The 18,384-nt window shown below is 40.0% G+C and overlaps 1 protein-coding gene across 1 annotated transcript in view; it reads left to right on the forward strand.

The window, feature by feature from the left end:
- The window catches only part of DNAH8 (dynein axonemal heavy chain 8), a gene marked incomplete at its 3' end in the record, with an annotated part of 330,699 nt that overhangs the window by 85,813 nt on the left and 226,502 nt on the right, over nt 1-18,384 (forward strand). The window contains exons 25-31 of the mRNA XM_082847518.1: nt 4,924-4,999; nt 5,963-6,158; nt 7,935-8,131; nt 9,116-9,242; nt 10,074-10,309; nt 12,271-12,375; nt 16,876-16,989. Of these exons, the coding sequence (XP_082703644.1) occupies nt 4,924-4,999; nt 5,963-6,158; nt 7,935-8,131; nt 9,116-9,242; nt 10,074-10,309; nt 12,271-12,375; nt 16,876-16,989 (1,051 nt within the window). The remainder of the gene's footprint in view (nt 1-4,923; nt 5,000-5,962; nt 6,159-7,934; nt 8,132-9,115; nt 9,243-10,073; nt 10,310-12,270; nt 12,376-16,875; nt 16,990-18,384) is intronic.

The raw sequence follows: 18,384 nt of genomic DNA on the forward strand, positions 1-18,384 counted from the left end.
CAATGATAACAGCACTAAAAACTTACTAAGATAAACATAAAAGTCAGAAACAAATCAGTCACAGACAGCAAACCCCAAGTCTACAGTTGCTCCCAAAGTCCACTGCCTCAATTTTGTGATGATTCGTTGTCTGTTCAGGTATTCCAGAGACGCAGGGTACATCACGTTGATTGTGGGGATTTAATCCGCTGCTCCTGAGTCTGCTGGGAGAGATTTCCCTTTCTCTTCTTTGTTCTCACAGCTCCCGGGGTTCAACTTTGGTTTTGGCCCCACCTCTGCATGTAGGTCACCCTCTGGCATCTGTTCCCACCAGACAGGATGGGGTTAAAGTAGCAGCTGATTAGGGGGCTCTGGCTCACTCAGGCCGGGGAGAGGGAGGGGTATGGTAATTATAATGGGAATGTGGGGCGAGCTTGTGGAGGCAGAGGGCAGCGTGATGCTGCAACAGCCTGAGGCATCATGTGTTCTCCTGGGGAAGTTGTCCCTGGATCAAGGGGCCCTGGCAATGGCAGGCTGTGCAGGCTCCTGGGGAGTGGAGGGGAGGTGTGGGTAGTGACCTGTGCTTGCACATAGGATTCTTGGTGGCTGCAGCAGCAGTGTTAGCATTTCACGCTTGTCTCTGGGGTCTGCGCTGATAGCCGCGGCTTTAGCCTGTCTCTGGAGCTCGTTTAGGCGGTGCTCTGAATCCCCTTTCCTTGTGCACCCTGGAACAATGGTCTCTTGCCTCTTAGGCAGGTCCAGACTTTTTCACGGACTCCCTCCCGGCTAGCTGTAGCACACTAGCTCCTTCAGGCTGTGTTCACACAGCCAACCCCAGTCCTCTCCCTGGGATCTGACCTCCGAAGCCCGAGCCTCAGCTCCCAGCCCCGACTTGCCCCGGCGGGTGAGCAGACAAGCCTCCTGGACTGGTGAGTGCTGGTTGGCACCAATCCTCTGTGTGGGAATCTCTCTGCTTTGCCCTCTGCACCCCTGTTGCTGCACTGTCCTCCGTGGCTCTGAAGCTTCCCCCCTGCCACCCCCGTCTCTGCCAGTGAAGGAGCTTCCTAGTGTGTGGAAACTTTTCCCCCTTCACAGCTCCCTCCCAGTGGTGCACGTCCTGTCCCTATTCTTTTGTCTCTGTTTTTCCTTTTTTTTTTGCCCTACCCAGGTACGTAGGGAGTTTCTTGCCTTTTGGGAAGTCTGAGGTCTTCTACCAGCATTCTGTAGGTGTTCTGTAGGAGTTGTTCCACATGTAGATGTATTTGTGGGGAGGAAGGTAATCTCCACGACTTACTCCTCCACCATCTTGAAGGTCTCCCCATCATTGTTGTTTGCTATTTTACTTTTTACCTTTTTTTTGAGCACTCAAAAATAATTTATTTACTGGTATATTTTATTAAAGTCTCCAGGTTCTTGTGTATTTATTTTATACCCCTGGTTTCTCAGGGAGTGTGAGGTGTAAACTCCGTTATTCTTCATTTTAAGTCTGAAACGATTTGGCTGGATAAAAAACTTTTGTTTGTCTCTCAGCACTTTCAAAGTATTTCTTCAGTTTTTTCCTGACCTGTATTCTTGTTGATGAGAAGTCTGCAGTGAGTCTAACTAAAAATTGTATTTTATCCTTGATGTTCTGTAGCTTCCTTTCCTGGTGTGGATTTGTCTTTATTTAATCATGCTTTGTTCTCAGAGTACACTTTCTATTTGAGGGCTTATAGGGTTCCTTAATCCTGGAAAATCATCAGCAATTTCCTTTTTCAGTTATTGCTTCTGAGACATCCTCTTGTTATGGAACTCCTGTAGTTGAATGTTGAGTAAGTTGATCACATAATTGTTCCATCTAGGACACTCTTTTGAGTGAAGAAGCACTGTCCAGATGAAGTGTTAGGATGGATTTAAACCAGAACTGTCCTGGGCGCCGTGGACACGTGACCATCTCAGATGTTGCAGCATCTCAGTCTCTCTTTCCTGTCTCCTAACTAGTCTGTCATATATTTTTGTCTTTTTGCCTTTCTGGGTTATGTTATGGGCAAGTATCTCTGTATCTAGCCTAAAGGCGATCTCATCTACTGCATCTTAAATATTTCAGTTAGTACTTTTTTCCTTATCCTCCAGATACTGTATCATTCCTGCCTTTTTAGTTTAGCAATTTATTATTTTTTGGAAGATTGCTTTCATTTATCTCTTTGAACATTCTCAATATATTTATTTTAGAGTTTGTCATACTTCTATACATTGAACTTTGTCTGGAGTGAGTTCTTGTTTCAATTATTGATATCTTTAGTCCTCTTTCTTGCTGTTAGACTTATGCATGCATATTGGGATTTTAGTTTGTAGACTCTCCTTGAGTGAGAAGTTTTTTTTGTTTTTGTGTGTGTCTCTCTCCTTCCCTCCCTTTCTAGGAGTTTCACTTTTGCCTCCACGTGACTCTTGGTACCTTAAGTGCAGAACTGGGTCCTATTTGTTCACAGTTACATATCCCCTGAAGAGATGCTGGGAAATGGCAGGTTTAAGCAGGGAGCACAGAAGTGAGCCGGCTTAGTGGCTTCTTGGGCATGCTGTGGACTTGCTTCTTTCACCCCAGGGCCACAGCTTTTGGAAAAGCTGCAGCTGCAGGCAGTAGGTTGACAAACTTTATCTTGCTGCTGTTTTGTCTCTCTTTACAAGTAGGGGAAACATCACTTCAATGTCTGGCTTCGGGTAGCAAGCCTGGATGAGTTCCCTCTAACACGGACTACTTCAGTCCCTCAGAGTCCACAGGGGCCAACCTCCCACTCTCACTGCCTATTTCCTGACCAGAGCCCTGGCCAGGCTGTTGTGTGTTTCTGATGCGTTCCTGATTTGTGGAGATCCTAATCTTGTGTTCGAGCATTCTCAAGTCCTTCAGAGTCTATCCGTGATTGTGATGTGTTTGGCACAAAGAGGCATTTTTGAAGTCTGAACTCACTATGCCATGTTAATTTACAACAGTACTGATGTGAGTTTTGAAGAGGTATGCATGAGTATAATATTGCAGAATCCTCCCTTGTCTAAAATGTCTTTCTCTTACCCTCACCCATGAAGGCTAGTAGGTCAACTTGGATCACAACCACTTTCTCTCACACTCCACAGATACTATTTCACTGGCTTCTTCTTTTTTTTTTTTTAATGCTTCCTTTTTCATTTTTATTTGTGGCACTTGGCTTGCCAACCTTCATCTGGGCAAGGCCTGCACACTCCATCCACATAAACAGTAGAGATCTCTTTTAGTAATGAAGGATATTATTAATATATCTTGCCTCAACTGAAATGCAAACCCAATTTGATTTTTTCCTCAGGTGGGATGCAGACAGAGAACATCCAGATAAAAGGTGTTATCATTCACGAGGTCAAGACAGAACCGTTATTTTGCAGCTAAATGCCACTCACAAAGCACAATCACTGGCTTCTTTTGTTTCCATTTTCAGAGGCGGGTTTTGCTGCTAATCTGATTTTCTTTTCTAAGTAACAAACTGTTTCTTGCTGTTTACAGGATTTCCCCCTTTATTCTGGAAATTAACAAATTATGTGTTTAGCTGTAAGTCATTTTTCACCCATTAATCCCATCAGGCACACAGAGAATCATTTCAAGGTGAAAAAACAAGTCTATTCTTAAGATTTGAGAAGGGCTATGCTTAAATTTATTTTATGTAGGGTTCCCACGTTGGATCTAGGTCGTAGAGCGTCTCTGAGCTGAGTGACCCACTGTTAAGTTACTTAAACTCTCTGTGTCTTGGTTTCCTCATCTACAAAATGGAAATAATAATCATGGGATCCACATCAAGAGTTAACATGAGCATGAAATGTGTTGATTCATGGAAAGTGCTTGGAAAAGCGCCTGTCATACACTAAGCGTTCGATAAACATTACTTATCTTTTCTTTATTATTTCACTTACCTTTTCCTTAAGTAATTTCCTTCTCTTGTATTTTGCATCTGAAAGCTTGGAGAATTCCTTAAGCTAATCCTCTAGTTTGTCAAATAAGTCACCAAAGGATCGGCTGCGCTGTTCACCGCTTCTGTTAGTTCAGCTGTTTGATTATACTTTATGAAACTCTTGTTCTCAGGTTGTACCCTTTCAAACACAGTCTACACTTGTTTTATTGCTGCATCTTGATTTCACAGTGAGACTATGAATTAGAGGTTTTTTCTGTTGTTTCTTTGCTTGCTTGCTTTTAGTTCAAAGAGTTCCTTATCTGGGAACCATTGACCCTGAATACTAAAGTTGGGTCTCCACTGTGAATGTGGAGGCTTTGTTTCTTGTGATTTTTTTCTCCCCCAGTCTGCTTGTAGTTATGAATGGAGGTGTAGTTTTCAGTAATGATAACATTTCTTTCTGTGGAAAGTTTACATTTATTATAATTTTGTCTGGGATGGGGACAGAGATCAGGCAGAGGGAGATAACCAAACTAATTTGCAGTGCTGGTATGTGTCATTCATTAATTGCACTCATGTGTCTGTGTGTGTGTCTGTACTTCTGTCTGAGCATAACTGATATTGTTTACAAAGGCAGTTTTGGGAAGGTTTTGACTAGAAACCTCCTGTTTAATCTTGTACACACACAAAAATAAAGTATATGAAGGCATACGCTTTTTGTTGGTGATTTTCAGCATCTGTTCTGGGGCTGGGAAAAGGAGTGCTTTTAGTAAACATTATTAGGTGGTACTTTGCTGAGAGAAAGCAACGTTAAAATACTAGAAAATGGGTAGGAGACAAGTTTTTCACTTCAAAGAATATTAAATCATTCAGTGTTCTTAATTTATGAACTAGTTCATGAAATTTGTGGTTCCATTGTAAATAACGTTCTCGTCATTAATTCAGTATTTTGAAAATTGTCTTTATGTTTTTAGGATTGAAACTTGTAGCATAACCAAGCTATTTATGAAATTTTAGGTTAAGGTTTATAAGCTAAGTGTCCATCTTATTACAGCACTTATGGACGAAAGCGGTCAGAAGATGTTATTTCCCTTCTAAAATCTGAAGTACATCTTGTGATTCCTAATGTGGTAAGTATTATTAAATATTCAAGTTAATACAGTGATATTTTGGTAATGTATTTAAGAAGTATAGCATTAGAACTGAACTTTTATTTAATCTCTTGGTCCTCTGTGCTTTTTGACTTCACCTCCATATTTAACAAAAATCAAAGTGTATCATTTATATCTGTTGTAAAACTTACTTCTGCAGAGCTCATGGTGTATTAAAGGTTGGTGTAAGAGTTAAGTATCTGTTGGGCCATCAGTTAGCAAGTACCCTACAAACCATCTTGGTTTTTCTTACTTCAGACATTAAATTATCTAAATAAGGCCATCTCAGAAGTCCAAATCCCTATACTGAACACCCAACTGTAAGACAACCCATGGCAGAATAGAAACAAAGAAAGAAAGAGAGAGCCTGTGCCCTGAGTTCATGGGTCCCTTGTGCCTTCTTAGGGCACTTTCCTCTACCACCCCTCCGGCTGCTTATTGACATCTGGAACACCAAGCCATACGGGATGACTGAGGTGCATTCTGTGACAAGCCAAGGGTTAAGGCCAGGCAGGAACAATCTATGGCTCACCTGACACCACATCTACACAGTCTGGCCTCCTGGAGGACAGCTTCTTTGCTTATTTGGTGCATTTCAAAGAACTGAGGTCAAAATCTTGGCAGTATAGTTTCTTCAGTTACTCTGCTTCATGGACATCCAACACCTGCCCACAGTGTTTGGCTGCAGCCAGCCACCCTCCCAGGGAAAGGATGACAAGTACTACGTTTGACCTTTCTGCCTGCAGGAATTGGTAGAATAGGAAAGCTTGAAGATCGGTAAAGTCTGCAGCCTACCTTCCTCTACCATCCCTCTCCTCGAAGCAGCCTTCCACTGGGCCAGCGGAGGCTCTCCCTGCTCAGTGGGGAACAGGTGCGGTGAGAATCAGAGGGATGGATTTGTATGTGTTGGCAGCACCAGGAACTTATTTCTTCTTTCCACAGGTAATGGTTCCCAGTTTGGATGACATTCAACAAGCCATTAACCGTATGATCCAATTAACCCTGGAGGTCAGCAGAGGAGTGGCTCACTGGGGGCAACAGCAGACCCGTCCCATCAAGACTGTCATTAGCAGCCCCTCCCATACCGCTACTGACGGGACCCATCCGAGCACAGGAAAGCAGTTGAAGAAGGAAGACAGTAAGAATGTTAAAACAAATCTTAGATGAATAGAGTCTTAGAACTATAACAGTTAGTAAATGGTCTTTCTGATTCTTCCTGGGTATGACAGCCTATAGATATTTTTACACTCATATTTATATGTGTATTGGTTAAATTTTACATTAAAAAAAAACTAGTGTTGTCCATCTTCCATCTTAAACATAGCATGCAGACATTTCAGATTTTGATCATGGGTGAACAAGTATATTTATCTGTTCTACTACTGTTCTACTACCGTAGTCTCAGATTCAAAGTTAAAAATGAAAATAAACCTTAGAACTAATTCTATTTTCAGCATTGTATTTGATCTGATAAACTTAGTTTGCTAGAACATAGTGCTTAGAAAATCTGGGTCATGTGTTCTTTGTACATTGAAATATATATAAGCTATTCCCTTAAATAATTATTAGTGTGATATGACACTGACCCAAAATTCCATAGACATTTTTGGATACTTTCTTGTATAGAAAGCCAAATTCTTTTTTTCTTTTTTGCTGTTCTGCCACATTAACATTTTTATTTATTTATTTTTGACAAAAATTATACATATACATGATGTTCTGATATATGTATACCTTTGTGAAGTGGTTACCACAAAGTAAATAACATATTCATCACCTCCCATAGTTAACCATTTTTTGTGTGTGTGGTGAGAACACTTGAGATCTACTCTCTTAGCACATTTCAAGTATACATTATTATTAACTATAATCACCATACTACACATTATGTTTCCAGAATTTAGTCATCATATTAGTGAAAGTTTGTACCCTTTGATCAACATCTCCGCTTTTCTTCCACACCACCCCAAGTATCATTTATAGATACTTCAGCTAACTGTTGCCATGCAGGAATACCAGGTTAAACTGTTGCCATGCAGGAATACCTGCAATCTGGAAATTTTCATGAAATCTCATGATTTTTTTTTTTTTTTTGCGGTACGCGGGCCTCTCACTGTTGTGGCCTCTCCCGTTGCGGAGCACAGGCTCCGGATGCGCAGGCTCAGCGGCCATGGCTCACAGGCCCAGCCGCTCTGCGGCATGTGGGATCTTCCTGGACCGGGGCACGAACCCGTGTCCCCTGCATTGGCAGGCGGACTCTCAACCACTGCGCCACCAGGGAAGCCCTCATGATATTTTAATTGTTAACAACTGCTTTAAAAAAGTAAGGAACTGTTTGGGCCAAACAAAAGTATCCGTATGGTCTCTGCTTGATGGAGAAAACTTGAGAGTTTCAGTCAAGGCTGTGACATGATTAGGTTTCAGCAAGAGATGTTTATCATGGTGGTTGTGTGATCTTTATATACCAGATGCTGAGTTGAAGACAAGCATATGTTGTCTCATTTAATCCTCACAAGTATTTCCATGAAGATTAAATAATTGGCTTAAGGTCATTTGGGTAGTAAACATAGTGGCTCTCCTTTACCCACAAGCCTGTTCTGTAGGGTAGCAATTTCAACTCTTCTGATCTTTCCTTGGAGGACGTTTTGTTTTGGGGGGAGTGGTTAATCGGCGTCTTTCAGTTCTCTCCTCTGAATAACAGTTTCCCCACTTTAAAGAAACCTAGACCTCAAAATCTGACACAGTAGTTTAATAAGAATAAGTGAAGCTAGCGAGAGAATAGCTGTTAATTACTTGGAACGGGATGGGGGGGTCTTTAAGAAAATAAAGTTTAAAAAGTCTATAAATATTACAATTGATAGTATTTAAAGTTGAATATAGGAGTTATCTATAGGATAAAAATGTCTGTTTTCAGAATCTTTTGAAGAAATTATCCCCACACGGAAGCTGAAGAATTTTTATCTAGGTGTGGCAGAGCACAAAGATGTTTCCAAGCTGGTCCTCCTCCTTTCTTCCTCTGTGAATTCTCTCAGAAAGGTGGCTCATGAGGCCCTGCAGGACTTTGAAAAGTTCAAGACGCTCTGGACAGAGGACCGAGACGTGAAAGTGAAGGTATGTTTCTGCTACTTGTGATGCAGTTTGGTTTTTTTTTAACACCTTTATTGGAGTAAAATTGCACTACAATGTTGTGTTAGTTTCTGCTGTATAACAAAGTGAATCAGCTATATGTATACATATATCCCCATATCCCCTCCCTATTGCATCTCCCTCCCACCCTCCCTAATCCCACCCCTCTAGGTGGTCACAAAGCACCAAACTGAACTCCCTGTGCTATGCAGCTGCTTCCCACTAGCTATCTATTTTACATTTGGTAGTGTATATATGTCCATGCCACTCGCTCACTTCGTCCCAGCTTACCCTTCCCCCTCCCCGTGTCCTCAAGTCTGTTCTCTATGTCTGCGTCTTTATTCCTGTCCTGCCCCTAGGTTCTTCATAACCTTTTTTTTTTTTTTTAGATTCCATATATATGTGTTAGCATTCGGTATTTGTTTTTCTCTTTCTGACTTACTTCACTCTGTATTGTTTATCTCTAACTCCTGTGGGAGGACCAAGAAAACATCAGTGATAATGATGAGAACTCAAGAGCAGAGGCCGAGAACCTGTAAATGCCACACACCTAACACATCATGTCTTGCATAATTCTCACATTGACACTGGGGCAGTTGATAATAATGGGGTTCAGTCAGATTTTGTTTAATTTGGTTAAACAGTTGAGTACTAATTATGTTCCAGACATGCCCAGAGGTCGGGTATTCAAGGGTGTGTCCAGCTTACGTAGGCTCAGCTGTATATTTGGTTGGAGACTCAAGGAAACTTTAGAACTCTGAATAACCATTCAGAAATGTAAAATTCCCTCACATAACTTCCTCTTTCAGTGCTAACTGTTCATCCCTTTCTCTACTGAGCCACTGGCCTGATAGCACATACAAGAGGAAAAATATATAAGCAGATGCAGTTTTCTAATTCAACTATTAGAGGCGTAAGATTTACATTGTCAAAAAGCCGAAGAAAATGTTGATTCTTTCCTTGCTACAGGAGTTTTTGGCTAACAACCCCTCTCTGACTGAAATCAGATCCGAAATTCTACACTATGCTACTTTTGAGCAGGAGATTGATGAGTTGAAGCCTGTTATAGTTGTAGGAGCACTTGAATTGCATACAGGTATTTTATAAATATTATGTAAAGTGTCTGTATTTTCACATGAAATGTTACTTCATTTAGAAAGCAGTTATTAAGCTACCTTGGTACAATATTATATATATTAAGTATTTCTGGACCACCCATATTGTTCATATATATGCTATATATATTATATATTATCATATATTATGTATATATAATATTATACCAAAGTGACTTAATGTACTTGATACTAAATTGGCACTCAAACAACTAAAACTACAGGGGGAACTACAGGTTACTGCGAGGAGGGGATTGTGTACATGGGATAAGAGTCAAACAGTTTGAGGTCGCCTGAGAAGTTAGTCCAATTGGGGTTAGAGTATCAGAGGATTATGAGACAACCACTTAATGTCTGAAATCAAAAGCCCAAGCTGACTCTACTGCTAACTGTAGTGAGGGAGAGCTGTATTAGACAGGCACAGTGTTCTCAACAGTGTAGGCTGCTGGTCTCATATAGGGGTTACCTAGAGGAAATTGGGGATATGAATGAAGGCTTCTAATGGGATGGCCAGAAACAGAGCAAGGCTCACATTGGATAGTGCTAGAACTAATTTCCAAAATTCTTCTCCATAGACTTGTGTCCTTCTCATGAATGGCTTAATATACTCCACCAGGATAGGAATTAAGTCTTCAGAATCCTTACAGAACATTTAATTCAGATGAACTACAGACTAACTACATTTCAAGTGCTCAGTGTGGCTAGTGGTCATCAAATGGACAGTGCAGTTATAGATGCTCAGATTACACATAAAATGAATTGTTTCAGAATGTCAGTTGTATTTTATTTTGACCTTTTCTTGTCTTCACCAGAGCCAATGAAATTGGCCTTATCAGTTGAGGCTAAGGCATGGAAGTTGCTACTCTGTCGATATTTGAATGAAGAATACAAAAAGAAAATGTCAGACATGATAGCATTTATCAATGAATACTTGAAAAAGTTATCTAGACCTATTCGTGATTTAGATGATGTCAGGTTTGCAATGGAAGCCTTGTCTTGTATCCGTGATAATGAAATTCAAATGGACATGACTTTGGGACCAGTTGAAGTAAGAAATGATTGCATTTTTCTTTCTTGAAATGGTATTTTTTTTAAAAAATAGAGAAACACTAAAAAGTAGATTTCTTCATCTATTTTATTGCACAGTCTGCCTATTTTTCCTCTCTGATGTTGATGTCCTTGGGGGGACTGACAATTATCAACAGTGAACAGTATACGAAGGAATGTTAATATATTCATAATGCTGTGCTGGTCTAGACAGGGTCATTTTTTTAAGCTGGCGCTTACATGTTACAGAAAAGAATGGTTGTATTCTCTCACTTCAGTCCTGACATGTTAGGCAAGTTCCCCAAATATCTTTGGCTTTTCTTAGAAACCAGTTATGTGTCTCACCTATGACCAGCGGCATACCATGGACAGATGGTGGGAGTGGTCCACTGAGGCTCAATAGTAAATTGTTGGAATTTATATCAACAAGAGATGTTTTTAGGGAAGAGTACTGTTTTAGTTCCTATTGCTCCTATAACAAATTACCGTCAACTTAATGGCTTAAAACAAATTGTTTTATAGTTGTAGAGGTCAGAAGTATGAAAATGGGTCTTATGGGGCTAAAATCAACTTGTCAGCAGGGGCTCTAGGGAAGAATCCTTTCCTTGCTTTGTCCAGCTTCTAGAGGCTGCTTGCATTCCTTGGTGGCTCCTGGCTCCCTTCCAGCAGTGCCATCACTCCTACCCCTGCTGCTGTCATCACATCTCTAACTCTGAATCTCCTGCCTCCCTCTTTCCCTTAAATGGACCTCTGTGATTACATTGGGCCCACATGGCTAATACAGGATAATCTCCCCATCTCAAATATTTTTACTAATCACATCTGCAAAGTCCCTTTTGCCACATAAGGTGACATATTCACAGATTCTGGAGATCAGGGTGTGGATAACATTGGGGAGGCTGTTATTCTGTCTCTCACAAGTACTTATGACTAATGTTTAGAATTTCTGGCTCATGGTGATAATAAAAATCAGACTCAGTTCATTTTATTACTGTTTTTTAAATTCTCTGTGGACAATGCACTCCCTTATTGCTTGCAAACCTGGGGAATTGGCACTCCCCCTGCCTCCTTTTGGTACCCAGTGTTCACGACTGAGCATTGCTTTCTTGAACCCATTTAGAGTTTATACACTTTGGGAGCTAATGAAATTCATACCTTTACTACTTCTTTAAATCTTAGTATTTGGGTATTTTGAATGCTGACCACTCGCTTCTCAAGATTTAACAAATTATCATATCATTTTTTCCTGACTGCCGAAGCTTAGTTTTTCAGCATAAGTTCTTTTGGTAAAGCCAATTGCCAGCTCATCACTTTAAAAAATTTAGGCAAAGTTGGTATATAACATTATACAGATTTCAGGTGTACAACATTGTAATTCAATATTTGTATGCACTATAAAGTGATCACCACTGTAAGTCTTGTCACCATCTATCACCATACAGTTGATCCCCTTCACCCATTTCACCATCCTCCAATCTCCTTCCTCTCTAGTTACCCACCAATCTGTTCTCTGTATCTATGAATTTGTTTTTGTTTTGTTTGTTCATTAGTTTCTGTTCTTCAGAATATCTCCCACATCGTCATTTCATTCCATTCCTTATATAGCCAACCCATATCTTAATAGCGTATGAGAAAACATTTTGCACGATGTTGTCACAAGATCAAGGAGGAGAGAGGCAGAAAATTATTCCAGGGAGTTTTTCCTAGGATAGTATCTCAAAGCGATTTGCCTACTCTCCACCAGAATCACCTTGGTGCTTATTAAATTCAGATTTCAGGGCCTGGGATCTAGAGTCAATATCTGATGTAAGTGATAATCTAAAGGACCTTTTTATACACATTTAATTTTGGGACCCATTCTTCTAGTCTTTGAAGACATAGGAATGTGTCTTTAGAAGGCATCTAAGTCATTTGGCAGTTATATTCCTTGTGATGTTTCTGAACTCTACCCCCACCCCACAGGAAGCCTATGCTATTTTAAACAGATTTGAAGTTGAAGTAACCAAAGAAGAATCAGAAGCAGTTGATACCTTGAGATATTCTTTCAACAAATTGCAGAGTAAAGCTGTAAGTACAAATTTAATTCTTACTTTTTTTTTTTTATTGCTGTGTTGGGTCTTAGTTACGGTACACTGGCTCTTTACTGTGGCACATGGGCTTCTCTCTAGTTGTGGCGTGCGTGCGGGTTTTCTCTTCTCTCGTTGTGGCATGTGGGCTCCAGAGCACGTGAGCTCTGTAGTTTGCGGCATGCAGGCTCTCTTGCTGAGGCGGGCGAGCTGAGTAGTTGTGGTGTGTGGACTTGGTTGCCCCGCAGCATGTGGGATCTTAGTTCCCTGACCAGGGATCGAACCTGCGTCCCCTGCATTGGAAGGCGGTTCTTTACCACTGGACCACCAGGGAAGTCCCAATTCTTACTTTTTTATTAAGTCACTATCTCCAGAAAAAAATACATTTCAAACCTTTAAAAAGCTCAATATATATTATCTTAAAAGCTTTATTGAGATATAATCCACGTACTGTAACATTTACCATTTCAAAGTATACAATTCTGTGATTGTTAATATATGCACAGAGTTGCATGACAACCATCATTATCTAATTTTAGAATATTTTCTTCACCCCCAAAGCAACCCCATACCCATTAGTAATCACTCCTCATTTTCCTCCTTACCCCAGCCCCTGGCAACCACTACTTTTTTGTCTCTATGGATTTGCCTTTTCTGGACACTTAAATACAGATAGAATCATATAATATGTAGTCTCTTGTGACTGGCTTCTTTCACTTACAGTAATGTTGTCAAGGTTTATCCATATTGTCTCACATACCAGTACTTCATTTTCCTAATGTCCAATAATTCCTAGCATCTTTACATGTACTTACTGGCCATTTGTATATCTTCTTTGAAGAAAGGTGAATTTAAATCCTTTCCTTGTTTTTTAAATTGGGTTGTCTCTTTGAGTTGTAAGAGTTCTTTATATATTCTGGATGTAAGTCCCTTAATCAAAGGATTTGCAAACATTTTCTCTCATTTGTTGGGTTTTTTCACTTTCTTGATGGTGTCCTTTGAAGTACAAAAATTTTAAATTTTGATAAAGTCCAATTTGTCTATTTTTTCTTTCGTTGTTTGTGTTTTGGTATTGTATGTAGGAAACCATTGCCTAATCCAGGGTCATGAAGAGTCACTACTGTGTTTTCTTATGAGAGTTTTATAATTTTACCCTTGCATTTAGGTCTTTGATACATTTTGAGTTAATTTTTGTATATGGTGTGAGTTAGGGGTCCAACATCATGTAAAAGCATGTGGATATCCTGATGTTTCAGTGCCGTTTGTTGTAAAGACTATCCTTTCACCAATGAATTGTCTTGGCACCCTGGAGAAAATCAATTAACCATAAATGTAAGGGTTTATATCTGGACTCTCAATTCTATTCTGTTGATCCATATGTCTACTCCTGTGCCAGTCTTGATTATAGTAGCTCTGTACTAAGGTTAAAAAAATTGTGGTAAAATACACATAACCTAAAATTTACCATCTTAATCATTTTTAAGTGTGGAGTTCAGTAGTGTTAAGTGTGTTCCCATTGTTGTGCATCCAATCTCCAGAACTTTTTCATATTGCAAAACTGAATCTACCCATTAAACAACAATTCCCCATTTCACCCTTTCCTCAGTTCCTGGAAACTACCATTCTACTTTGTCTTTATGAATTTGACTACTTCAGTTTCCTCATATAAGTGAAATCCTACAATATTTTTCTTTATGTAACTGACTTATTTCAGTTAGCATAATGTCCTCAAGATTCATCCATGTTGTAGCATATGTCAGAATTTCCTTCCTTTACAATGCTGAATAATATTCCCTCATATGCAGCATATACCACATTTTGTTTATTCATTCATCCATCAATGGGCACTTGTGTTTCTCCCACCTTTTGGCTGTTGTGAATAATGCTACTATGGACATGGGTGTACAGGTATCTCTTTGAGACCTGCTTTCAGTTCTTTTGGATACACCCAGGAATAGAATTGATGGATCATATAGTAATTCTATTTTCAGTTTTTTAGAACTGCTGTACTGTGTTTCATAGCAGCTGCACCATTTTACATTCCCAGCAACAGTGCGCAAGGGTTCCAATTTCTCCACATGCTCACCAACACTTGTTATTTTCTGTGTCCTTGATAGTAGGCATCCTAATGGGTGAGGTGGTATCTCATTGTGGTTTTGATTTGCATTTCCCGGATGAAAAGTGATGTTGAGCATCTTTTCGTATGCTTGTTGGCCATTTGTATGTCTTGCCTAGTTTTTTTGTTTTTTTGTGGTGCACGGACCTCTCACCGCTGTGGCCTCTCCTGCTGTGGAGCACAGGCTCCGGACGCGCAGGCCCAGCGGCCATGGCTCACAGGCCCAGCCGCTCCGCGGCACGTGGGATCCCCCCGGACCAGGGCACGAACCCGTGTCCCCTGCATCGGCAGGCAGATTCCCAACCACTGTGCCACCAGGGAAGCCCTCTTGCCTAGTTTTAAGTTGGGTTGTTTGTTGTTGGGTGGTGGAAGTTCTTTATATATTCTGGATATTAACTTCTTATCAGACATATGATTAGCAAATATTTTCTCCCATTCTATAGGGTGCCTGTTTACTCTGTTGATTGTGTCTTTATAATCCTTTTTATTTCTGTAAAGTAAGTAGTGATGTCCCTTCTTTCTCTCCTAATTTTAGTAATTTGAGTCCTTTCTCCTTTATTCTAGGTTAGACTAGGTAAAGTTTTGTCACTTCTGTTGCTCTTTTCAAGGAAGAAACTTTTAGTTTGTTGATTTTCTCTATTGTTTTTTATTCTCTATACCATTTATTTGTGCTCTTTTTAAATTATTTTCTTCCTTTTGCTTGCTTTGGGTTTAGTTTGTTCTTCTTTGTCTAGTTTGTTAAGGTGGATGGTTAGGTTACTGATTTGAGGTCTTTATCTTTTAATGTTGGCGTTTATAGCTATAAATCTCTCTCTAAACATTTTTGAAGTTGGTAAATATTTAGCCATTAAAAGTGAACCCCAAGGGGCTTCCCTGGTGGCGCAGTGGTTGAGAGTCCGCCTGCCGGTGCAGGGGACACGGGTTCGTGCCCCGGTCCGGGAAGATCCCATGTGCCGCGGAGCGGCTGGGCCCGTGAGCCATGGCCGCTGAGCCTGCGCGTCCGGAGCCTGTGCTCCGCAATGGGAGAGGCCACAACAGTGAGAGGCCCGCCTACCGCAAAAAAAAAAAAAAAAAAGTGAACCCCAAGGGAGGGTCCAGATTCTTTAATTATACTAAAAAATTTTATTGAATATTAATTAATTAATGTTGGCTTAAAATTTCCTGTTTATGGAAAGATTTGTCACTGAGATTGAAGCAAGGCACAGTAGCAAGGACACAGAGCTGAATTTGGGGTCATGACTTGTGATTCTGGCTCTGCCACCAGCCAGTTGGGTGATCTTATGCAAGTTAATAACCTTTGTTTCTCAGTCTCTTCATGTGGCCCTTTAGGAATATTTTAGAAGCTTTTAAAAATGCAGTTATGAGGCTTGAGATGATGTACATAAAATACTTTTTCAATGCTTATTTCTATTTAAGTTCAATATTGACTAATCACTTAATTTGAAAAGTGCTTGCTGGTTAGTCTAGACAGTGAGTCTTAGCAAGGAAATGGGGAGCCCTCTGTTGAGATTTAGTGAAGCCCAGTTTTCTATTATTGTTCAATTTAACAGATTCACTTGGATTTTTCTGCCATTTCTCTGTTAGTGTTAAACCTACTGACCCAGTCTTTACTACAGTCACCATTAAGCTTAAAGCAGTATATGTGCCAACCCAGAAAGATGCTATTGTTGAGAGCAGTTAAGAGCAAGAGCCCTGGAACCACACTGCTAGGTTTTGAATCTTGACCTTGTCTCATACTGGTGCTAGGACGTTGAGGAAGTTAGTCTCTGTGGGCCTCGGTTTTCTCACTTGTAAAATGGGTATAATATTAGTATTTACCACGCAGGATGGTTGTGAGCACTAAATGAGTTAACATATGTAAAGAGCCTGGCAGAGAGAAAACATGAGTTAAGTGCTAACTATTATGAATGCAGGTTTAAGCAGAAGCTTTGAAGACGATTGTGGAAGACATATTTGCTATTTTTTTAAACCAAGAGTAATATCATTTTCTTAGAGGAAACTGCTCCAATTATTGGAACCATGTGAACCTACTAGAAATTGTTAATCCGAGACTGTGGCCTCGTCCCAGAGACAGCATGTGACTCAGACTGGGCCCACGGTAGTAACTGTTTCCTTGGCCTGAACTGGGTCAGCCAGAAAATGTTTTCCTACCTGCAGTTAGATAGCTTTGCCTCTTGGGTCATGAACTAGAATGATCTGAGTCTCTTGATGGTCCATTTGGATTGTTTATTTCTATGTTGTTTTTTTTTTTAACAAATAACATTGCAGAGACATCCTTGTTCGTACAGTACATCTGTGAGATAACAAACTTGCTGGAGCAAAATTGTAGTTTTCATTTAAATACATTACTTTCACTCTCACATTGAATATTCTTTTTTATTCCAGGTTTCTGTACAAGATGAACTAGTTCATCTGCAGGTAAAGTTTAAAAGTAGTCTACTTGAATCCGTGGAAGTTTTTCGTGAGGATGTAATGAATTTTGCAGAAGCATATGAGACGGTAATTTAAGTGTTGCCTGCTGTGTGTTAAGATGTTTGGTGGTATGTTTATATGAGGTCAAAGTAATGAACCCTGAGAAATACACTGTGATTTGTACATTGTATGTAAGAGGCTATCTTTGCATATTTGCAGCTATTAAAAAGGGGGGATAGCTCGTCCTTTAAGCATGTTTCATGTAGAAAGAGAGAAGATTTAACTGCTAAAAGGAGCAACAACTTTTGAAATTGTGGAAGGAACAAAGTCTGCTTTTGTCCTTTCTCAAGACCAGAATACTCATAATTAAAATGTAATACAGTTGTTGGAAGGCTGTAAGAAACTATAAATGCCTTAATGCCAGGGTTATGCAACTGATTTTTTTCCCACTAACTCTTAGAGAACCAATAGGGTCACTGAACATAAAAAATAAATGTCATCCTTGGTCAGTCCCACAGACTATTCAATCTGGTATAATGACTGATTAATGGTCGACCTCTTTGAAGTTAAACTCAGAAGTTGGATATAGTCCCCTAAAATATTCTACTTTCTTTTAGTGGTCACAGTTGATCTGACATCATAAGATAATTTAAGCCCTTGGCGCTACTTTTTTAACATTTTTTTTAACATCTTTATTGGAGTATAATTGCTTTACAATGGTGTGTTAGTTTCTGCTTTATAACAAAGTGAATCAGTTATACATATACATATGTTCCCATATCTCTTCCCTCTTGCATCTCCCTCCCTCCCACCCTCCCTATCCCACCCCTCTAGGTGGTCACAAACCACCGAGCTGATCTCCCTGTGCTATGCGGCTGCTTCCCACTAGCTATCTATTTTACATTTGGTAGTGTATATATGTCCGTGCCACTCGCTCACTTTGTCATAGCTTACCCTTCCCCTCCTCGTATCCTCAAGTCCATTTGCTAGTAGGTCTGTGTCTTTATTCCCGTCTTACCCCTAGGTTCTTCAAGACCTTTTTTTTTTTTCCTTAGATTCCATATATATGTGTTAGCATACGGTATTTGTTTTTCTCTTTCTGACTTACTTCACTCTGTATGACAGACTGTAGGTCCATCCACCTCACTACAAATAACTTAATTTCGTTTCTTTTTATGGCTGAGTAATATTCCATTGTATATATGTGCCACATCTTCTTTATCCATTCATCCGATGATGGACACTTAGGTTGCTTCCATGTCCTGGCTATTGTAAATAGAGCTGCAATGAACATTTTGGTACATGACCCTTTTTGAATTATGGTTTTCTCAGGGTATATGCCCAGTAGTGGGATTGCTGGGTCGTATGGTAATTCTATTTTTAGTTTTGTAAGGAACCTCCATACTGTTCTCCATAGTGGCTGTATCAATCTACATTCCCGCCAACAGTGCAAGAGTGTTCCCTTTTCTCCACATCCTCTTC

Source organism: Leucopleurus acutus (genome assembly GCF_964270905.1).
Source record: "Leucopleurus acutus genome assembly, chromosome: 10".
Classification (NCBI taxonomy): Eukaryota; Metazoa; Chordata; class Mammalia; order Artiodactyla; family Delphinidae; genus Leucopleurus; species Leucopleurus acutus.